At 41.8% G+C, this 24,588-nt stretch overlaps 1 protein-coding gene across 10 annotated transcripts in view; it reads right to left on the reverse strand.

Moving 5' to 3' along the window:
• The window catches only part of AOPEP (aminopeptidase O (putative)), a 206,513-nt gene that overhangs the window by 104,391 nt on the left and 77,534 nt on the right, over positions 1-24,588 (reverse strand). For all 10 annotated transcript variants that reach the window (XR_008744745.1, XM_055790627.1, XM_055790626.1 and 7 more), the window contains 4 exons: positions 22,430-22,619; positions 20,501-20,607; positions 11,464-11,566; positions 11,243-11,350 (listed from right to left, as the gene is read on the reverse strand). Coding sequence is in view for 9 of the 10 variants with exons in the window: in XM_055790627.1 (XP_055646602.1) it covers positions 11,243-11,350; positions 11,464-11,566; positions 20,501-20,607; positions 22,430-22,619 (508 nt within the window). In the remaining variant the exon portion in view is untranslated. The remainder of the gene's footprint in view (positions 1-11,242; positions 11,351-11,463; positions 11,567-20,500; positions 20,608-22,429; positions 22,620-24,588) is intronic.

A 24,588-nucleotide genomic window follows, 5' to 3' on the forward strand; every position in this document is an offset into this window, starting at 1 on the left:
CACAGATGCATCTCATCAGGTCCCATGGACTTGTGCACCTTCAGGTTCCTCAGATGGTCTCAAACATGATCTCCCCCTACAGTGGGCAGTCCTTTATTCTCCCAGACACTGCATTTGCCTTCTGAGACTTGGGCTGTGTGGCTGGAGCATTTGCTGGTGAAGACTGAGGTGAAGTCATTGAGTACCTCAGCATCCTCCATGTCCTGACAAAGAAGGTCTGCTGTATCCTTCTGGAAAGGGCCCATGTTTTCCCCAGTCTTCCTTTTAGCACTGACATGCCTATAAAAGAGTTTCTTGTTGCCCTTTATGTCCCTGGCCAGCTTATTCTATTAGTGCTTCGGCTTTCCTAACCTGGTCTGTGGCTGCTTGGACAGTTTCTCTGTATTCTTCCAGGCTACCTGTTCTTGCTTCCACACCCTGCAGGCTTCCTTATTTTGTCCAGGAGCTCCTTGTTCATCCATGCAGGTCTCCTGGTGTTTTTGCCTGACTTCCTCTTTGCTGAGACACATCGCTGCTGAGCTTGGAGGTAGTGATCCTTGAATATTAACCAGCTTTCCTCCTCCCGGGCTCCATCCCATGGTACTCTACCAAGCAGCTCCCTGAAGAGGCCAAAGTCAGCTCTCCCGAAGTTCAGGTTAGTGATCTTGCTGTGCATCCTCCTTGCTGCCCTAAGGATCTGGAACTCCACCATTTCATGGTCACCGCAGTCAAGGCTGCCCTTGAGCTTCATATTCCCCACCAGCCCCTCCTTGTTGGTGAGAACATAGTCCAGCATGGCACCTGTCCCTACTGGCTCCCCTGTCACTTGGAGAAGGAAGTTACCAGTCACACATTCCAAGAACCTCCTGGACTGCCTAGGCCCTGGTGTGTTGTTCCTCCAACAGATGTCAGGGTGGCTGAAGTCCCCCATGAGGACCAGGGCTTGTGAACATGAAGCGGCTCCTACCTGTCTATAGAGGGTCTCACCCACTTGGTCTTCCTACTCAGGTGGCCTGTAGCAGACCCCCACTATAATGTCACCTGTTCCTGTCCTCCCTTTAATCCTGACCCATAAGCTCTCGGTTGGCTACCCATCCATTCCCAGATGGAGCTCCACGCACTCCAGCTGGTTGCTGACATAGAGAGTGATACCCCCTCCTCTTTTCCCCTGCCTGTCCTTCCCAAAGAGCTTGTGTCCTTCCATCCCAAGACTCCAGTGATAAGAGTCATCCCACCATGTCTCTGTGATGCCAGTAAGACCATTCCCCTGCAGGTGTGTGCACATCTCTAACTCCTGGTTATTCCCCAAGCTACATGTGTTTGCACAGAGGCATTTAAGTTGGGCCCCCAATGAACCTGTCTCAACTGCCTGGAGTGCCTGGAATCCCCTTGTGCTGCTCTTCAGGTGCTCTGCTGCTGCCCTGTGATCCCTCTCCGGGCTCTGGGCATCTGATGCTGGCACTGGTACCAAACTGGCTGGAGTGGGATGGACTGAGGTTTCCCTCCCACAGCACCTCTAGTTTAAAGCCCTCTTCACCAGCTTGGCAAGTGACCAAAGGTGCTTTTCCCCTTCTCTGTCAGGTGGACCCCATCACCCCCAGCAGACCAGGGTTCTCAGAGAGAGTCCCATGGTGTAAGTAGCCAAACCCCTGGCTGTGGCACCAGTCCCACAATCAGCTGTTGATTTGCCAGGTTTGGCTGCTCCTTTCAAGCACCTTCCATTTGACTGGGAGCACTGAGGAAAAACAACCTGTGCTCCGGAGTCTCTTACTCCCACTCCCAGAGCTCTGTAATCATTTTTGGTGCGCCTTAGACTGCTCCTGGCTGTATCATTGGTGCCCACACGAAACAACAACAGTGGATAATAGTCAGTGAGCTGTATGAGGCTTGGTGGTCTCTTGGTGAGATCCCTGATACAAGCCCCTGGTAAGCAGTACACCTCTCTAGAGAGTGCATGTAGTTGGTTTGCATGGCAAGGTTTTGGTAGCTAGAGTGGCTTCTGTGAGAACCTGCTAGAAGCTTCTCCTATGTTCAATAGAGCCAGTGCCAGCCAGCTCCAAGAGGGACCTGCCACTTGGCCAAGGCCAAGTCCATCAGTGATGGTGGTAGCACCTCTGGAATAATGTATTTAAGAAGGGGGGCAGAGGGTAGGAGGAGCACCTGTGAAACCAATTGCAGCAGAAGAGAGTGAGACTGTGTGACAGCAACAACTGTGCAGACACCAATGTCATTGAAGAAGGGGCAGGAGGTGCTCCAGGCACCAGAGCAGAGTTTCCCCAGCAGCCAGTGGTGAAGCCCACGGTGAGGCAGGCTGTGCTCCTGCAGCCCATGGAGGTTAATGGTGAAGCAGATACCCACCTGCAGCCCATGGAGGGCCCCATGCTGGTGCAAGTGGATGCCCAAAGGAGGTTGTGACCCATGGGAAGCTTGTGCTGATGCAGGTTTGCTGGCGGGACTTACAAACCCACAGAGAGAAGAGCTCACATTGAAGCAGGATTGCTGGCAGAACTTGTGACCCCACAGGGGACCCAGACTTGAGCAGCCTGTGCCTGAAGGGCTGCACCCCGTGGAAGGCACACATGCGGGAGCAGTCTGTGAAGGACTGCAGCCTGTGGGAAGGACTCATGTTGGAGAAGTTAGTTAATGGAGAGCTGTCTCCTGGGGACCCCATGCTGGAGCAGCAGAAGCATGTGAGGAGGAAGGAGTTGCAGAGACAGAATGTGATGAACTGACCATAACCCCCATTCCCCATCCCCCTGCGTGGCTCAGGGGGAGGAGGTAAAGAATTTGAGAGTGATGATGAGCCTGGGAAGAAGGGAGTGGTAGCGGGAAGTTGTTAAAAGATTTGGGTTTATTTCTCATTATCCTGCTCTGATCTGAATGGTAATAAATTAAACTAATTCCCCCAAGTCAAGTCTGTTTTGCCCATGACAGTAATTGGTGAGTTATGTCTCCCTGGCCTTATCTCAGCCCATGAGCTTTTAATTATATTTTCTCTCCCCTGACCACTTGAGGAGGGAAGTTACAGAGTGGCTTTGGTGGGCAACTGGCATCCAGCCAAGGTCAAACTACACAGTGCATCAGGTCAGCAGGTGGAAGCCTCCATACCGCCTACTACTATCAATCCTTGCTTTTTCTTAGTTGTGCTGGTTGTTACACAACAGGCAGGTCAGGCTGCCTTGCTCAGCTTCAGCACCCTTCCTATGTGACAGGTCTCTTGTTTTCAGTTGGCCGAGCAGCAAAGTACTTCTGCAAGGGCACCTCAGGCTCTGGGGGAAGTCTCTTCCTCCTGCAGGTCCTTGATGTTACAGTCTTCCATTCTTCTGCATTATCGGCCCCGTCCCTTCTGTGTGTGGCCATGGGGGAGTTTTTCACTGCCTGGCTGTGGGCTGTGAGTCCGCTGCAGACTGCACTTGGGACCAGCTGTCAACTCCTTCTCAGCCTCCCTGATGTTACGCAGCCTTCTCGCCACCTCCTGCAGCTCAGCCACCTGCTGCAGGAGGTCCTCCATCTGGGCACGGTTTTGCAGGCAGGTCTGCTGCCTGTCCCTGCCCCAGGAGAAAGGTGTGGGCACGTCCTGCAGCCCGAGGCCTGCACTGGAGCCTCTGCCTTCAGCAGCTCTGTCTGGGTGGAGGCATCAGCCACCACTGGGGTAGATGGTACAGACCCCCCAGCTGAAGCTGCAGCCCTGGCTCTCGGATGAGTGCCCACTCCACTATGGTGATATACTGCTCAGTTATTTATACAACATACATTATGTTTGTCAGTTTTCCAACCCACTCAAGCAAGAAGTGTCAATATTGAAAGAAAATGGGCTTGAAAAGCCTGATGACTACTTTAACACAATCCCACATTCCTACTTTTATTTAATATAGAATACACACACACAAACTATAATTAAAATTGTTAAAGGCTGCAGATTCACATACTGAAAGGCTAAGAAATTAAGGGTGTTTGCACTCTCTCCATGTGCTTCTGTTATTAAGCTGTCTTTAATTACATAACCACGTAGTTAATTTTTTTCCCCTTAATTCACATACCTGATTGGAAAATCACACCTACTCACTCTGTGACAAAATTCACAATGTTGCTGCCAACCACATCAACTAAGGAGTAAATTCTTGAAAGAAACTGTAGCTAGAATTTTTTTCATGGATTTACAGTGAAGGTGCAATGCCAACAGAATAGCATGACTATCATCTTCACTTAAAACAGTATGATAAGCCCTCTTTAGAAAGTAACACCTGCTATCACTCAAAGGTTTTCTGGCACCCCAGACTATACATGAACCAAGTTAATGACTATCACTTTGACACAGTGCACTCCTCAGAGCAATCTCATAAGAAGAGGATTTATTAATATGAATTATTAATTTATATGCTATTTCATAAAGCAATACATCCACTTATTAATACTAATCTTTGTGGAGACAAGTTTCATAGGCTAATGATACTCCTTATGGCAATACATAAATGCAGGCTGATTTCTGATTGCAACTACTTGCTCTCCAAAATCTTGAAGAATGTTTCCTAAAAGGCAGAAAACTGTTATTTAGGGACTCTGCCATAGCATTCAACAAAAGATGCTGTTTCTCTGTCTGATTATGGCATTGTTAGGGAATGAAAGAAAGAATGATTGCACGTTTGAAACTATTGGTAACACAGTTAAGCCTTCCTCCTTCAGACTACAAAGTGAGAGGAGATTCAGTCTATGTTGCAGTGGATACAAGATTTGCTTATGACAAAAGCTAAATTACCCAGGGCTGGGCTCAGTGTTGCTGTGGCAATAATGCCATCATTACCTATGCCAGGAGTTGTTCTGTCCTAACTACAGTGTATTGCTGACATGATGATGAAGTATGAAATTCCCTTACTTCACAGTACTACTTAACAGCTCTGTAGCATTACTCTGTACACAAACAGAATTACTCTGTACACAAACAGAGGACTACTGCTCCTTCCACTTGTGGAAGCTTTGCTGGAGGTACAAAGTAAGCTTATGTGGAAATAGAGAACATGAAAAGATTAGAGTCATTTTGAAAGCGTGTGACAAGTAATGCTGAAGTAGTCATCCTCAACATATTCACACTGTTAATGCTCCCTGATTGTATTACATCAAGTTTTTATAATCAATCCCAAAATATACTTGAAGAGAACTTTGGTATTAGAAGTGGGTTTATGTTCTGTATATTATACTAGAAAAAAGTTTCTTTTGTGATTAAAGCTGTCTTCATTTTTTCCAAATATCTTTAAAGAACAAGGCAGTAACCATCATTAGACACACTTTCTTAAAATTAGGATGAATCTATTATATCTTATTTTAACTGCTTCTACTTTGATGCTCCAAAACAGAGTAGGAAAACAAATTACCCCTTACAACATATTTGCATGGCTTTTAACATTTGCCTATTATCAAGTCTGCATGACACATAGCATTATAGGTCTGACTTCTCAGTTGCTTATAATTTTGCCAAACTTTAACCATCTGGACTGAAATTTTTTCCTCAGGCTATTTTTTTTTTCTTTTTCTCCCCAGATGTAAAGGTCCAGAAGTGTCCCAGAGAAAAGTTACAGGATAATGTGGGGGTTTTTAAGCTTTGATGCATTTGTTTAAGAGGTTCTAGTGACCTTACACTTCAGAGCAAAGACTTGTGGATGACCAGGGTAGTCATAAATAAACGCCAAGTCAGATCATAAAACAAATTAGAGTTTGCTTTTCATTTTTGTTGCAAGTAATTTAATGAAGCCAGAAAGAAAATACAAGTTAGAAATCACATGCCAGCACAGTACTACATTATTAACAAACTGGTTGATATTCATATGATAAAATAATCTCACTTCTCTACATACTCCTGTTGTTCTTCCCTGGCTAGAAACCCAGAGGCTAGAAAACAACTTTTCCCTATGTAAAGAAACTGTTATTCTGCAGTTTGTGAAATTTACTGACATTCTGCCAGACTGAAAAAGCCTTTGAAAAATGCGTTCATACATGTTTGGTAAGGATTTGCTAGACTCTCATAATTAAAACTCCCTGAAGACTCTTGTCTGCTCTCACCACAGTCCACACTGAAGCCAACAATTTTAATCACAACTGCAGCTTTGGGCTGCTGCTGAGCAGATCAAATCTGGATACAGACTGTGAATTGAGATAAAGAAAAAGTTTTCTTTACACTGTTGATGCAAGTAGCATGTTTGAATCAAAGGCAAAGAAGAGTGAGGACCCAGTGACTGAGAAGTATGTCGAAATAAATAATTTTGAGAACCCTAGAAATGAAGCAGTAACTAAACAGATCTGGATTTAGAACACCTTTTATTTCACAACTAAAGATGCCATATTATTACTCCAATTCTTGTCTTGAGAAATAGCCAGCATGTTTCTACTCTTGAACTGTCTGTTCTGGGGCACGAGACAGGTACCTCTCTCTGATCACACATCTTGATATAAACAAAGAACAGTGAACATTAAAAAACAAATCATATCATCTATCAGAAAGGTCCAAGCCATTTTCAGATATATAGGTCACTCCCCTGACAGAAGACAATTCTATGTGTAAACTTACTGCTTCTTTTAAGATCCTTATATTTAAGAGAAATAATACCAAAAGATACTTGGGAATATTTATTCAACTATACTGTTTAACATTAAAATGTGTGACACATTAACTGACTTTTTAATCGCTCAGCTGTATTATAGATGATTACAAAACATCTAGCTTCCTCTTAAGGCTTCATTACTCTCCACTTCCTTCTCCAGTTCCATTTCCAGCCCTACTTCATTCTGATCTCTCTGTCCTTTAAAACACAAAATTTATTTTGCATAATTGTGAAAAAAGTACATCACAAAAAAAGAAATAGAAAGTTTTCTCACAAAAAAAGACCTTGCCTTATACCACGTTAATGACCTCTACTAACCTAGTCTTATTTATACTTCAAGCACAATATTTCATACATTGCTTCTTTCAAGATATTTGTACTGAAACAGAGGTATGGCCTAAAGCTAGGCAGACTTTTTTATATACAAACACAATGATCTTTCAAAATGTGTAATGTAATTAACTGATCCATAAATTAATCAATTGTCACATAAGCATTTTAAGCACAGTTAATCTCAGGTTAAAGTGTCTGACCCTGTGAAGCAGCCTTTTTTATTGCCTTACACTGTTAAAACTTAAAGGGTTGAACAGAAAGAAAAGCACACTGCATGGTAAATAAAGTGCCTATGAACAGTGAACAGAGAACAAAATACCAAGCAGCTGCTTCATGGGAGCAACACCTATTCTACATAAATGAGACAAAGGTCTCCAGGAAAAATGTAATAAAAGGACTGTGATCATATAGTAATTAAAGGTTGTCTCATAATGCATGCATATAAGGAAAGTGAATGAAGGCTGCATGGCGCATGGCTAACAAAAAAATAGGAGTATGTTCATTTACGCAAGAATTGGAACAGGAAACTAACTCATTCTGAGTGAGACCGGCCCATCTATTTCTGTTTTGCAAGCATATGAGAATGTAGAAAGCAAAGACCCCATCCTAGAGGCTGCCGTGGATGGGACAGTGTCAGAATCCACACTACGCCCCACTATGAGCCTGAGCAAACAAGTCAGTAAGCAGGGAACTGCAGGGGCCAAACTGCAGAGACAAACTTCTAGTTAAACCTTAATCTAAAGAACAGATTCCAGAAGTTGAAACACCAAAACACATGTACACTGCATGCTTAGACTTCCAATTCTAGTTACGAATTCTACAATTTAACGGGTAGTCAAATGGCAATTTGTGTGTGCAGATCAGAGTTTTGTACAATTATGATAATGGTATGTGTCCATACAAATTTGTGTGCAGGAACATGTTGATATAGGTGCATACACAGTGGGCTTGGATCCATACATCTGCCTTTAAAACTTTTAAGAATAACATAAATTATTATTTTTTCGAAGTGCTGCCTCCTGGACTGTCATTTTACTGTACCAAATTATAAGTCTATCAGATGGGTGAACACTATAGACCTTGGGTTATTATTACAGCAGACAGAATTACATGAAAATCAAGGTCTGTAAACAAATCAATTCCCAAGGTGTTCTTATTTCAGTATCAAAATGAACAGCCTTAAATGTGTTAGGAATATAGGCAACTTGCACTCCTTCCTATTTATTTATAGTCAGTAACACTCCATTCATTATGTAAAAAGTTCATTCAAAGCAGTTAGTAAGTAAATTCTCTCAGAAAAAATGGAAGATTTTTTTTTTAAATCCTTCTCAAAGATTCCAGACTTGCTTTACTTGTCTGTTGCTAACTTGACTAAAATAAACAAAAACTACTATTAAAAACATACTGAGCAGGCAATCAAAATGAAGGGAAAAGGCAAACTGATTAATGTTTCACATCTGAAGTCATTTCCTTGCACCTGCAGTTCCCATCTAGGAAAAATACTACAAACACCACTGAAAACAAGACTAGTATTCAGAACATGGGCAATTATTTTCAGTTTTTACTTTCCCTCATCCCCACAATTCCTTAAATCTGGGAACATGTACGATTATTTTGGACAAGGTGAAAGTACAACACTATGATATTTAAACTTACCATTTGCACCTCTATTTATTTGAAATCTTTTATTCATTTAAACACTGACAGCACGTTTGTTCAAGAAGGAACTTGAATAATAAACTTTGTACTAACTTAACTTCATTGCTTTTGCATTTGCAATTCCTGCTGTGATTGCTTCTCTAGCTATACCAGACACCAACATAAATACAATGTTTAAGATTTCTTAGAAACAAAGTAAATACATTTACAATTGGATATAGCCCTGTCCACTTTGCGTCTTCAAATGAAGGAAAGTAGCTTTTTTTCTAAGCACACAGCTATGGCCATACTGCACATATGCAAACAAAAAGGAGCCTAAGAAACCTGAAATAAAAGCATCTCTTACTCTTGCTTGAATAATTAAGCACACTCAACAATTTTTTATCCAATAATGGTTGTTTCTAGGTGCAGAAACAACATACAGTATTTCAACTTATGAGACTGGGGTTAGGTAAGCTATAAATTGATGCTTAATAGGAGAGTGCTAGACAAAGGGGGAAGTCTCTAGTAGATGGATACTTAATTGCAATGCAGTCTAGCTATCATGGCTAATAGTATAATGTGCTAAGACATTTTACAGTGTTTAAACAGTCTGCTGATGCAATTCATCTCACATCAACCAGGAGCAACAAACTAACTTTTTCTCACCAAAATGCAAGCACCTTTCTTACCACCAGATTAAAACACTGGGATGCTTCTTGTCCTTTCATGATTTCTGTAATTCTCAAAAAGTTTCCAGCTGTGTAATAGTGAAGTGCCGTATTTATGATTTTGGACATCGTAATGTAGACGAGATTCATATAGTCAGTGGCATTTTCCACATTAAGCCAAACATAAGTGTTCAGGGTCTCGGCAACGTGGTACAGGAAACAGCTGCAGCAGTGGGAACGTTAACTCCCTTAACACCCCAAATGTTCCTCCACAGGACAGAGCTGCTGCAGTAGAGCTACTATGCTTAACTTCTGGGTGATCTGACATATGAAAGAATCTACAGGTGTTTCACCTGTCTGTAAGACACATGGGCATCCATCTCACCTCATAAGAGTGAGATTCAAAACAGCAAGCACATGAGTGAAGAATCACTGTGGCTGGGAAAAACAGCAAAGTGTTAGACCCCCACCCCCTCAAAATCAGAGCCCCTTACTCTATGTTGCAAGGAGATGTTTATCACCATCCTGAATCTCCTCAAAGATTTCAACCATAATTCAATAAAATACAGACTTCAGCAAGGAAACTGGTTTCAGAAATTCAGTTACGCTCCTTCTCCTCTCTCTTCCCCTCCCCTCACTTTGAACACAGTGCTCTTCCAGCAATGCCAAATATTGTTCATGTTGTGCCTTTTGCTCCAGGCCTGTTTTTAACCAAGATGAGTTCAGTGATCTGGCTCACAGACACCCCCATGAATGGTTTTTTTCACAGCATTTCTGAAGCAACAAGGTGCAGTGCCATGATGCAAGCTGGATTCATCACCAATGACAGGATCTTCTAACTTTGGGTTCAGAGAGCTATGTCATTCCCTTCTCAAAACAAAACAGTGGAAGACAAGGCAGCTCTCCTTTTAATGCTACAGCCAGTAGTTGCAGGATTTTTTGAGAAAGGCCTAGGGGGAGGTAAATTTCTATTTATAACTCCAGTTTGGCTCTCTATGTAACAGATGGTACTGTGTGTACTCTATGTAACATGTACTGTGGTGTGACTTGCTCAGTCTTTCCTTCTGAAGTAATTCTACTTTGCATGGAATAATTATATACCATTTATGCCAGGAAGAGAACAAGCTAAGTCTGTTGTTCAACTGATTAATATATGCAGTCGGACTTAGGGACGCAGATTCTGATTCCTAATTCAACATAATTTTTTACAACCAGGTGTTCACCAAACCAGGAAGAAATTCTGTTCTATGAGAACAACAGCTCTTCAGAGTGGGCTGCCACTGCATGGTAACACTGGCAGAGAAAGTCTATTGAAAGAAGCAGAACTTCTTAAACATCACTTGGAGATTAGTATCTCAGCAACAGAATGCTTTAGAACACATGGGAGTATGAAGCTCGTAAGGAAACATATACAGAGGCTGTGACAATACTAATACAGGTTGGTACAATGTCACAGAGTGCTGGGCACATCACTCCCTGACTTGGTGAGAAAGAGACCACTCTCATCAGGCAGACTGTGAAATTATAAGCATTGAATGAACCAGCATGCAGAGAGGACAGAAATAAAGTCAGAAATATAAAGCACATGCACTGTTATGATCTATAGAATTTTTCAGTTACATCCCTACTCTGTGTTTCTTCGCTATCAGAAACAAAGACATTATCAAGGAAAAGACTGACTTATCACAATCAAAACCAATGAGCTACAAGACTACAGGAGACAATTCCAGTAGAGTAAATGACCCCATTTTTGAGAACATCAGCACTTACAAACATTGACCTTTCAAAGCATTGTTGAAAAAAAAAACCAACCCCACCCATTGTTTATATTATCAGATACTAGCAGGGTATCACCTTGAAAAAAAAATGTTCTGCCCTTTAGCAGGTAGTAATTTCACTAATATTGCCAAGTTGCAATTGCCTTTCTCTTTTCATCACAACCAGAAGTGATGATTTAGATAGTCAAACTGAAAGTTTTTAGGTCATTTGTTTTTTTCAAAAAGTGAGGAACAACTTCAAGTACAGTACCTGAGAAAGGACAAGCCGCCCATGGAATTTATGGACAAATTTTCGTAAAGATGCAAGGTATGAAGCCTCTCCAATTGCCCTTGCCAGAAACCGCAAAAGGAAATAACCCTGCAAGAAGTCAGAAACAAATAGGATGCTATGAATTCACTGATATCTAGAAGAAAGAAGTCTTTATCATATTAGTAAAGCAACTTCAATAAAAATCAGCTGACAACACTTACCTTCAAGTAGTGAACCTGCATGAAGATTTTTTCTGCTTTAAGACCATGTTTGACAACGGATGCTCCAGACTCACTCAGTTCTCCTGTGCTCTCCTTTTTGGGCCTAAAACAGTAATACACAAATTGAGTCTTGAGTAAGTAAGTAAAGAAAGCATGTTTCTCATAGTGGAAAGCATCGTGAATGGCACAGTAACTTTTAACACCTGTCACTAGTTCAGTTGTACTTCTTTGAGCTGAGTAAATAACTTGACTTAGACAGACAAATAACAGAATTTCATACTTCTTAAGCAATTTTGTATGTAGCCAACCAGACAGCTGGAGTACAAATGAGATCCATCACAAAGCTGGTGTACTCTTTTCACTACCAGCATGACATCATGATGCATGCCATTCTACAGTAGAGACACATCATGAACAAAGAGAAACAACAAAAAAAAAAACAAAAAACAAAAAAAAACCCCAAAAAACCCAAACACCACACCACACCAAAAAACCACATGGGGAGGGAAGGGGAAGATACTGAAGTCCTTTTGTTAAACTAAAGATTGCTCTTCTTACACCTGAACATTGGATTAACAGCTTCCATGGCTATAGTACCTGCAAGTAGTGGGATTCTATGGTGAGGTTTTGCTGGTGGGTGGCTGCAGGGGTGGCTTCTGTGAGAAGATGTTAGAAGCTTCCTCTGTGTCTGATGGCATGCATGCCAGCTGGCTCCAGGAGGGACCAGCCACTGGCCAAGGCTGAGCCCATCAGCTACTATGGGATAACACATTTAAGAGAAAAAAAAAAATCTGTGCAATACAAAATTGCAGCAGAAGAGAGGAATAAGAGCATGTGGGAGGAACAACTCTACAGACACTGAAGCAGTGAAGGAGGGGGAGGAGGTGCTCCAGGCACTGGAGCAGACATTCCCCTGCAGTCCATGGTGAAGCCCACGGTGAGGCAGGCTGTGCCCCTGCAGCTCATGGAGGTCCATGGTGGAGCAGATATCCGCCTGCAGTCCGTGGAGGGCCCTCATGCCAGAGCAGGTGGGTGCCTCAAGGAGGCTGTGACCCGTGGGAAACCTGTGCTGAAGGAGGTCTGCTGGCAGGATCTGTGGTCCCACATAGAGAAGAGCCCATGCTGAAACAGGTTTGCTGGCAGTGAGCCAGCCCAAGGGGACCCACACTGGAGCAGTATATTCCTGAAGGATTGCACCCTTTCCACAAAGGACCCACACTGGAGCAGTCTGTAAACTGCAGCCCATGGGAAGAACTCACACTGGAGAAGTTCATGGAGAACTGTCTCCTGTGGAAGGGACCCTAGGCTGGAGCAGGGGAAGAGTATCAGGAAGAAAGAGCAGCAGACAAAATGTGTGATGAACTGACTGTAACCACCACTCCCTGTCACCCTGCACCACTTGGAGGGGAGGAGGTAGAGAAATTGGGAATTAAGCCCATGAAAAAGGGAGGCATGGGGGGAAGGTGTTTTTAAGGTTTGATTTTTCTCATTATCCTACTCTGATCTGAATGGTAGTAAGTTAAGCTAATTTCCTTGAGTCCAGTCCATTTTGCCCGTGGCGATAATTGCTGAGTGATCTCCCTTGATCCATGGGCCTTTTGTCATATTTTCTCTCCCCTGTCTGGTTGAGGAAGGCAGTGACAGAGCAGCTTTGGTGGGCACCTGGTCTCCAGCCACAGTCAAACCACCACAATCTGCATGCAACACACCACAGAATAAATGATGTTCTGTTTTACATTTGGTGGTTTGGGGTTGGAAGAAAAGTAGGTGAAGTTTTAAAAGAGGAAGCCTGTCACATACACACAGGTTTGGGGTTCACAGACAACAATGTCTAGAACAAACCTACTTCTTTACTGCCTGATTTTAAAATGTAATACAGCATCTGGTATATCACAAATCTACACCAGCGAAGTGTGGAGGACTTCCAAGTTCTTGTGCACACAGAGTGAAACTGAAGAGAAGCTGTGCAAATATTTCTTTTTCACTTGTAAGCAGTGCCTGCACAGGCATAGTACTGAAGAATTCTCCATAGCTTTTTTTCTTCCATCCAGAAAATACCCCAGCTAACAGTGGTCTGGGAACAGATGTCTGTCTTAGAAGCCTAACCCTATGAAACTGAAACAAACTCTCCAATTCTAAGTGTGAATTTTGATGGCCAATGGAAGCCAAACATCTTTCTCCTCACTTCTACAGACAGGGGCCACAACAGCCACGGCAGTGCAGGATTCTTCAAACCACATCACTCATATGCTGCTCAAGAGCTAATCTCTGTGATCGAATTTCTTTCATATCTGTCTGCTTTGAAAAAAAAAATTCTTCCTTTTTTTGTAGCTGTGTAATAGTTTCTTATTAAGAGTTTTGTCCAGAGTGCTAAACTGTTTTGTCACCCTTTAGGCACTACATTTAGGACCTGTGCACATGAAATCCACTTCACCCAGTAAAATCTTGATAAAATATAACTGTCTAGAAATTAAATAATAGAAAATCTTGCAGATTCAAGTTTACATTGTTCCTAATACAGTTCTCTAGTGTGCTACAGTCCTTATTTTCTTTCCAGGAAGACCTTCCTTCAACACTGAAAGGAGGAGATCAATAACTGATTTCTCATCCTAATTAACTCCAGTTCCTCAAGTCAATGTAACGATTGCAGACCCACTGTAGGACAGCAGAGGTCCATCTATTTCCATGGATCAGTCTCCTGGAAGGAAGGCCTGCTGGCATTCCATACTCTTCTCTGCATATAAAAAAAGCCAAAACTGCTTCCATTTTCTCATAATAAATAGCCCAGTCTATAGACTTCAAAAAACTGAGTTTGAGCCCAAGCTATAGGACCCACAGAAAACTGAAATACCCCCCATAATCACAATTATTCTAAATTAGGAAACCATACTTCCTTCCTTCCTCTTCCAATTTTGTGCTTGTGTAGATTCTAGCAGGTAACTAGAAAGCAGTATCCCATTGGATGATGGTACTGAAAAATTTCCTTCTGCAAAGGATGTATATATACCCCTGTTAATGTCTGCAAAAGAGTGTAAATATTTAGAAAGCTACCCTGTTCTCTGCTGTCAGCACTTCAGCACACCTTTTTTAAGCAATGTTTAGCATATTTAAAACACACTGAAGGTGCAAAGACTGGAAGTTTGTTACACTGACCTACAAAACCTGCCATCTAACCTAGCAGATGAAGCTAGGCGTAATGCTAAAGGCAAGCTGATTCACAGTACTCAAGCGGCTACCTGGCACATTTGTAGATACTGGCAGATTTCTGAAGGAAGTAAAAGATGCTACTTTTTATTCACTGCGCAGAGAAGTACTGCACAAAGTAAAAGTAAAAGTCACCATGGAGTCCTTGGTAATAAAATAATTTGATGCACTAGGTAGTTGTGAAAAACCTATGCAGAGACTATGAGAGACCATCTGAAAGGTATGTTTCCTTTCAGTGTGACAGAACAAAACTCTTTTGAACACCCACAGAGCAGTCAGAGAGCATTGCTTCAGGAAGGAAATGGACTTGACTCAAGTGGAACTCACGAGACAAATTTAGAGTTAGATGCCACCACTGTTTTGTCTTCATGAAGAATCACAAGCTGAAGTCATAAGGGCCAGGACATCAAACATTCTCAACACCAGCTTTATTCCTCAGAATGAAATAGACTTCTCTTGTCTTCTTTGTTTTCATAACGTAAGAGACTAGATGAGAGTGCTACTGTTGATGCTTGCCAGCAGAGTGAGTGCCAGGACATATTTCACAGGTGCTTTTGTCCCTGCAGCTTTGCTTCGGACTGTGTGAGAAAATACACAGGATTCTGTCTACAGTCTTATCCTGCATGAGCACTACAGTGCCACAAATTCCTTCCTTCAAAACTCAGATTTGCTGGTACTGCCTTTTAGAGCTGCTGCCTGTGGCAAATATATTTACCTATTTCCTTCTTACCCAACTTCTTTTTTCACAGTAGTTTATGAGATGTTACTGTAACATAATATCAAATATCCTTAATAAAATGAAACATCATGCTGATGATCAGTTTGCTGAGTGGCTTTCACCTAGTCTGAACAGGTATTCATTTGCTGGATCAAAAGTTAATAGGATCAGCTCACAAGTTTTGGGCAGGGTCTTCCTGCTGTCAGAAGAAAGCACAGAAATATGATCATCCTGCAGGGAACAAAAAGGTAATTGAAGGATAAGTTTATGCTTGGGAAGAGTGGGTTGGCTGATTTTTTTCTTCCTGACATAATTGGCTAGAAGTAACAAACAGTTATGATTTAATATCCTTGCATAAAAACCCACAATGTTGAACCGGCACAAGCCTCAGTACAGACTCAAAACCCAGCGCAATGCCAAGAATAAAATTTTCTCATATACCAACTCTGGAGAGCACATGGACACACTTTCAGAAGAAAGAAGAAAAGAGAAGGGGGAAAAAAATGGTAGCTGTGCAAAGAGGGAACCTATTCAAGTCCACACCACAAAAATAGTAGAGAACATTTATATCTGACTGAAACAAGTGGAAAGCCCTTAAATGCCACCGCAAGAAACTAGAGACATCAGAAAGGAAGAGATTGCCAGAATCCCAGGCTGGCATTATGTTCCTCTCCTAAGTGTATATTAGAGGCATATTTTTCAAATGAGAAATATTTTGTCATTCTTTCGTATTAGCATTGAGAATACCACTGTGCAAAAGGTAAGCAGCATGCTTATTACAGACATAGGTCTACTAACTGTGGAAGTCAACAGGAAGCTTACATTTCAATTTCAAGATAAATCAGTCCTTCCTGAGTTTCAAACTACAAATGAAATATGTATCCTTAGAGAAACAATTTAAAAAATTAACACCACATACACATTTTATCAAAAGTAAGAACTACATAATTGATGCAAAAGACAACAAATGCGATTACATAATGTTCAAAATGAAAAACACACATCCAGGTAAGGCTCATATCACAAGAGCCAATGTTCCTAAAAAGAATTTATTTTAAAACAAGCAAATCAACCCCCCAGCAACTCTCAGTCAGGAGTTGTGTTGGCAGCAGCTGTAAGACAGCTAGCGATAAAGCTCGCTTTTGTATTTACACATATCAAACCGCACGCTTGCAAATCTATAACCTCTCTGACTCTGCTTACATGTAGGATACACAATTCATTAAAAAATATGAAGTAAAACGGATCAATGAAAGACCACAGTTATGCAGTTGGTGACGTTTTCAGATGACACCAGGCCATAAAGAGGAATTTCTATGTTTGTGAACACTCTCCAGTGCCCAAATATAAAACCATTTTAAATCCTACTGGGAAAGCACAAAAAGAAGAGAAGACCTCAAAATGAATGAAATGGCAACAGTCTTCCAAAAAGATTTAAAAGTTGATTATACAAAGGACGAGATCAATTTGTTCTTCACTTTCAATTGGTCAAAGAAAAGAAGAAATTTCATTGTTTGAAATGAGCAATATTTCAGCTGGGTGTTAGGAAGCAATTTTTAACTGTTAATATTAAAATAGCTTAGCTATGTACCATGAAATTTTTTTCATTGGAGGTTTCTAAGAACATATTAGTAAAAACCTGCTTAAGATGGTCTCTGTATACTGCCTGTATTTCAGGGTAGGAGAATGGTCAACATAATCTCTTGAAAAAGTCCCTGTAATTCCATGATTTGGTCAGTGTAGGCCTATTTTGAGCTAGGATTAGTAAACTTGTTTTTTTGTTCAAAGGCTGCGGGGACACAAGCAGTGGAGATGTTAGGCAGCCACTCAAGATAAAAGACTATGGCAATCTATGACATAGTTGCCATCATGGAAGCATGGTGGGATGACTCACACAACTGCAGTGCTGCAATGGATGGCTATTAAAATCTTCAGAAGGGACAGGCAGGGAAGGAGAGACAGCAGAATAGTCCTGTATATCAGGGAGTGTTTTGATTGTCTAGATATAAATGATGGTGACAATAAGGTTGAGTATTTATGGGTAAGAAATGGGGGGAAGGCTAACAAGGAAGATATCATGGTGTGAATCTGTTATAGACCACCCAGCCAGGGTGAAGAGGTAGATGAAATATTCTATAAGCAGATGGGAGAAGTCTCACAATTGCTAGCCCTTGTTCTTGTGGGAGCCTTCAACTTGCCAGATAACTGCTGGAAATCTAATACAGTGAAGAGAAAAACTGTTCAGGCGGTTCCTGGAGTATGGAAGACAACTTCCTGACAAAGCTGGTGAGGAAGCCAGCAAAGAAAGGTGCCCTGCTGTTCCTGTTGTTTGTGAGCAGAGAAAGACTTGTGAGTGATGTGCTGATTCGAGGCCGTCTTGGGCATAGCAATCACAAAATTACAGAGTTTTTAATTCTTGGAGAAGTAAGGATGGGGGAGTCAGCAAAATTGCTACCTTGGACTTTGGGAGGGCACACTTTGGCATCTTTAGGAGATTAGTTAACTGAGGCTTTGGGAGGCAGTCTTGAAAGGCAAAGACCACCAGTAAGTCTTTATATCTTTTCAATAATTCAATAAAAAAAAGGTGCAAAGGCAGGCCATCCCCATGTGCCGAAAGACAAGCTGGTAGGGAAGAAGATCATCCTGGCTGAACAGAGAGCTTTGGCTGGATCTCAAAAAAAAAAAAAAAAAAAAAAGAGTTTATGACCTTTAGAAGAAGGGGAAGGCAACTCAGGAAGACTACAAGGATGCCATGAGGTTATGCAGGGAGAAAATTAGAAGAGCCAAGGCCCAGCTAGAGATTAACCTGGCTACTGCTGTAAAAGACATTAAAAAATGTTTTCATAAACACATGCCGGGGGAAACGGTGGCAAAGGATGAGGAAAAGGCTGAAGTACTTAATGCCTTCTTTGCCTCAGTCTTTAATAGTAAGACCAATTGTTCACAGGTACCCAGACCCCTGAGCTGGAAGACAGGAATGAGGAGCAGAACAAAGCCCCCATAATCCAAGGGGAAATGGTTAAAAACCTGCTACACCTCTTAGATACACACAACTCTATGGGGCCAGATGGGATCCACCCAAGGGTAGAGGGAACTTGTGGAAGTGCTCACCCAGCCACTTTCAGTCATTTATCAGCAGTGCTTCCTAACTGGGGAGGTCCCAGAAGACTGGAAGTTAGCCACCTACAGGAAGGGTAGGAAGGAGGATCTGGGGAACTACAGGCCTGTCAGCCTGATGTCAGTGCTGGGGAATGTTATGGAGCAGATCATCATGTGGCACATACAGGACAACCAGGGGATCAGGCCCAGCCAGCATGGGTTTATGAAAGGCAGGTCCTGCCTGACTAACCTGAACCCCTTCTATGACAAGATGACCTGCCTAGTGGATGAGGGCAAGGCTGTGGATGTTGTCTACCTGGACTTTAGTAAAGCCTTTGACACTGTTTCCCATAGCATTCTCCTGAGAGAATTCTCCTGAGGCTGCATGTGGCTTGGATGGTGTACTCTATGCTGGGTAAAAAAACTGACTGGACAGCTAGGCACAAAACGTGGTGGTGAATGGAGCTACATCCAGCTGGTGGCCGGTCACAAGTGGTGATACCCCAGGGCTCAGTACTGGGGCCAGTCCTACTTGGGATTGATGGGATTGAGCGCACCATCAGTATGTTTTCAGATGACACCAAGCTGCGGGGGAGTGTTGACCTGCTGGAGGGCAGGCAGGCTCTGCAGAGGGATCTGGACAGACTGGACTGATGGGCCAAGGCCAGTTGTATGAGGTTCAACAACGCTCAGTGCCAGGTCCTGCCCTTGGGTCACAGCAGCCCCACACAGCGCTACAGGCTGGGGCAGAGCGGCTGGAAAGGGCCTGGTGGGAAAGGGCCTGGGGGTGCTGGTCCACAGCCGGCTGAGCGTGAGCCAGCAGTGTGCCCAGGTGGCCAAGGCGGCCAGCAGCACCCTGGCTGGTACCAGACACAGTGTGGCCAGCAGGGCCAGGGCAGCGATGGTCCCCCTGTCCTGGGCACTGGTGAGGCCGCACCTCGAACGCTGTGTTCAGGTTTGGGCCCCTCACTGCAAGAGGGACGCTGAGGTGCTGCAGCGTGGCCAGAGCGGGCAGCGAGGCTGGTGCAGGGTCTGGAGCACAAGTCTGATGGGGAGCGGCTGAGGGAACTGGGGCGGTTTAGCCTGGAGAAAAGGAGGCTCAGGGGAGACCAACAGTCTCTACAGCTACCTGAAAGGAGGCTGTAGGCAAGTGGGGGCAGGTCTCTTCTCCCAAGTAACAAGCAGTAGGACAAGAGGAAATGGCCTCAAGTCACACCAGGGGAGGTTTAGATTGGACATTAGGAAAAATTTCTTCATGGAAAGGGTTGTCCAGCATTGGAACCAGCTGCCCAGGGGAGTGATTGAGTCACCATCCCTGGAGGTGGGACATAGTTTAGTGGTGGACTTGGCAGTGCTAGGCTAGTGGTTGGACTTGATGATCTTAAAGGCCTTCTCCAATGTAAACAATTCTATGATTCTGTGAAATTCCCAAGACACCAATCAGAACAGCCCAGATTATTAATCACTAGCAAAGCAAGTATATTTTTTTATTTGTCTTTAGCAATGTAAGAACCCTTGAGCTCAGCATCTGCTACCTAAAGACCAAGCCCCTGTTTAAATATCATTATTAGTTGTTTCTGAAGAGAAAGTAGATTTACACAGTTCATTATGCTTTTTCCTTTATTTTTTAAAGCTTCACTCAGCTTGGCAGTTAGATAGCATACTCCTGTACATGCTTGTCTTCAGCCACAGAAAATTAATCTGCAAACTTTGTTCAGGAAATGGCCTTTTGTTTTGCCTGAATTAAGGCTCTTGTAAACTGCTCAGAGACATTTTATATCAAACTAAATGCCATGGTTTTTGAAATCTTTCTATAACAAAGAGAAAAGCAATTGCATTATACGGAAGATGAAGAACCTAGCCAATTTAATTTGACCTTTCTTTTTTCTTCAGAAGGAAATAAGGAAATGCAGTGGATTTAATCAGATTATTTGGATGTATATCCTTTGAAGAGTGAAAATAGTGGAAAACAGGAAAGAGCATGCAAAAGGAAAGATTACACTGTCGTATTGTTACCTTAAAACTTGCAGCTCTTCTTCAGAGTTCTGCACCTCATCTCTGAGTCGGCGCCAGCGAAGTAAAGCTTTCAGTTCCTGCTGCCCTTTTACTTCACCATGTGACAGCTGCTTAGAATACAAAAAACACAGACCACTGATTGCTGTTTCCCAACAGACAACTTTCAGAAAAAGAAACTTGTTTTGTTACCCTTTATGTACAGAAGATGCAGGAAACATTACCAATATCCATGACTGAAAAAAACCCTCCAACCAAAAAATAACAGTTGCTGCTACAAGGGTTAATAGCAGCACTAAGGAAAACAGAAGCCTCACTGTGCACATTAAATCAATAATCAGTTAAATAATTCTGACTGAGCAGAGAGACGGGCCTGTTGCTTTCACTGTAGTGACTGGCAATAAGTGAACTGAATGTACAGTACAGATACATGTACATTCAGAAATACAGAGAATGCAGTTTTCATTGCATCTTTACTGTCTCCAGCTTGAAAGCAAACAGCTGCTTTGTGTCCTGACTTCAATCCTCTTTCCTAATACTTCTGCCACACTCGTGAAAGCTCCCTGTTGTATTTTCTCCCATTTACATAATACTAACAGAGATGCATGCTTATGAAACAAATGCCAGGTTGTCAGCTTAAAAATAGCTAATAATTTATGCTTCTCTATTCAAAGAAAAATGGGAGATGGAAGAAAGCAAAAGCAGATAATATTCTGCATTGGACCAATATTTCAGTCACAACTGAAACTACTGTCAGGCACTATAGAATTTACTCATAATCCTACAATTGTACAATTGCACAGCACCAAAACTACTCAATAATGCTAAAAATGAAAAAAAAAAAAAAAAGGCAGTATTAAGACCTTATAAATTAACAAGGGCACTAATCACCCTGCTTTGTTGCTTACTCCTTTTCATTCAGCTACATGGAAGGGTGTCTACTACAACAAAAACACTTTCAAGTGATCCACAAAAACATAAGAATTAATGTGACCAGCTCACAGAAGAGGAGTGATACTCAGTGTAGGGGCAGACATGAGTTTTAGGACCAGAATGGAAAAGCAGAGTGTTTGGACAGCTTTCCTCTCTTTCTTCTTCCAGAAACATGGTAAGTGACAAGGAATTTGGTTTTGTTTGGTGCTATTAATATGCCTGATACTTAATAAAATGGAGGGTCAGAAGAGTGCATGATGTCAGTTCCCAGTCCCACCTGATCTTCCACAGATGGAGTTCTGCAGACTTAAGGGGTAGGACCAGGCCTGACACAAGCACAGGAGGAAATGACTAACATAAAATGCTTGAAGTAGCAGAGGTACAACAGAAACAAGAATTGGATCAGAAAACTATTATCTGACACACAATTTATGAGCTTTGCACTTTAAGGCAGACAATGATTTTTAAACCTCTAACATGAGGGTAATTCTTGTTGGGCAGTATAAGAGAAAACAAGTGTTAAATGCCAATGCCCTATTTCATCAGCTGCCATTTTGTTTTGAGGTACACTTCTTTGCTATCCCTTGGACAAAACCAGAGGATTTCATTAGGTGTCAGGAATATTACAATATTCAGCAAGACTCTGCTGATTTTTCCACTTTCAGGAACACAATACAAGTGGAAAGAATGCAAAGCAACTGTTCAACAGCTGAATTTTAATAACTGAGTAGTACATTTGTGGGAAGGTAATCATTGACAAACAGACATTTCCATTCTCATTTCACTGACTTCTACCTCAGTAGAGACTAGTGTTCACTGTAGATCAGAAAGGATTTTTCCATGTTTGTTTTTTTTTTAAAATCAAGTTAGCATGAAAATTCCAATATTACTTTAAAAGACTTATAACACAGGAGGTTTAATTTATAACCAATTCACAGCAGAGTGTATAATTTTGTTTTCCACATGATTCAACTGAGAAGTGATCACGCATCACCTTACCTGTTGTGCCCTTGCCCAAAATGTATCTTCTAAAAAAGTGGCAAACCCTTCACTTATCCACTCTTCAGTCCAATCATGAGCACCAATGGCCAGTCCAAACCAAGCATGAGCAATTTCATGGCACAGACGTGTTCCACAGAGATGGCTCCCTCCCAGTAGTACGCTCTGTGACAGGAAGATGATGTGTGGGCTGCACAATAGGAATGAGTGACAAAATACATTATTGACCTGTTAAAACATGCATTGCATGGCTATATAATATATAGGCTTTATTGTCAGCCTCTTATTACTATATGCATGCTGGATCATGACTGATACTTTATAGCTCAGGCGTTTTTAGGAATTCAGTTGTACTTTATTGCAGGTTGGCAGAGAATCAAACAAAAATTCTGCCAAGCAGTCTTGTATTCAACCGTCAAACAGCTATTACCTGTAAGAAGTAACTTAAACCAAAGTTTCATATTTTTCACATTACAAGACTGATTTATTTCAACAGAAGCATTTATGTATAAGCCAGGATAACAGCAGATGAACAGGTGTGAATACAGGCAGCAAATATTTATCAGTTAAGTGATCAGAGGTGGAAATAAATAACGCATTAACATTTTATAAAGAAAACAAATCACTATTCAAAAGCAACAAGACCGTTATATAGTAAAGCACATGTTCTTGTTAGAACTTAAAACAAGCTAAAAAGATACCATCTGATGGTGTTGATAATTTCTGCAAATGCAGAGGAAGGAGAACATCCTTTACCACAAATACAGAAAAAGGAGGCTCGATATTCACTAAATATCTGCTTTTCACAACAGTGGAGAAGAACCCAATCTGTATCCACTCTGCTTTGTACTCAAGTACTATAAGAAGGAATTGGGGAAAAACATGTTTATGAGTTATTGCTCTGTTATTTAAAACACTTGCACTGAAATGCAAGTTACTGCAGTTCCCAATTAATGTTCTGCTGTAAGGCAATTTCTGCTATGCTCATAGACATTACAGACTAACATCTCAAAAGTTACAAAATGTTTGAAATTAAGTACATCTAGGAAAGAAAAGGTGCAGAATTAAGTCCTCTGACTAACATGCAAGGGATTTACAGGGCACTGCACCACAGACAGGACTAGCAAGAGCACAAACCAAGGCCATCTGCAGAGGAGGACTCCGCTAACCCTCAGCATCCACAATCTGCATTTCAACTTTTTGTTGAGTACAGCCAGTTAGAAAGTAAATAAAGCACAATGGTAATACCTTCAAGACCACAGTTCTTTAAAACCAAGTCTAGCCTTCCAAGCATAGGAGGGGAACACATGGCCTTAAGACATTTCCAAGAGTCAAATATTATTCGTCAGCATTCCAAGGAATGTCCCCACCCACCCTACCCTTCCGTTGGAAATGTTAAAACACCCACAGTTTTCTTGCAACCAGTTGAATGTCTGGAACTGACACCAGAAAACATCATACACACTTAAATAGAAAAACATACCTAGTAACCATCTCCTTGTTAAAAAATAAGTCATACAGCAAAGCAAGTTAATACATTTCAATCAGTTGGCATTGTAAGAAACAATGTAAGAAATTAAGGCACTAATCGAGGAATCAAATCACAGAGAACAAAGCAAGAAAAAACAGCAGCTCTCCAAATCTTTGCCAAAAGCAATTCCGGTTAAGAGAAGGGAGGGAGGGAGAAAAGGGGGGAAAAGTGCAAGCACAGAAGCTGCAGAACATGATGAACCTTTTATTATAAAGCCCCGATGAGAAGAATAACCACAACTTTGTGGGTATTACTTTAGTAACTTGTAAGTTAATGACCCTTAACTGTGGCATGTGTACAGTGCTACAAAAAAAACCCCGCAGAAACAGACCAAGTAAATAACATTCCACACATACTGCTGGCAGCATTTCAGCCATTTTGTTAAGCAAAAAAAAGTAACTTCATGTCTTATAAACAGGCTCACAGAATGTTTTGCATTTTAAGTCTACTGTAGGTAAATATATAATAAAAGTAAAGATTGTATTTCCTGCTTTTTCCAATCACTTAAATAATAGAAATGCCACATTTGGACAATCTTCTTCATAGAAGGATTAAAAATTACTTCAGTGAGAAAAATCTATGAGTTCAATGTTGCTCAAAGAATAAAACTTCCTATGAGGCCAAAAAT

This window comes from Falco peregrinus, chromosome Z (assembly GCF_023634155.1).
Source record: "Falco peregrinus isolate bFalPer1 chromosome Z, bFalPer1.pri, whole genome shotgun sequence".
NCBI lineage: Eukaryota > Metazoa > Chordata > Aves > Falconiformes > Falconidae > Falco > Falco peregrinus.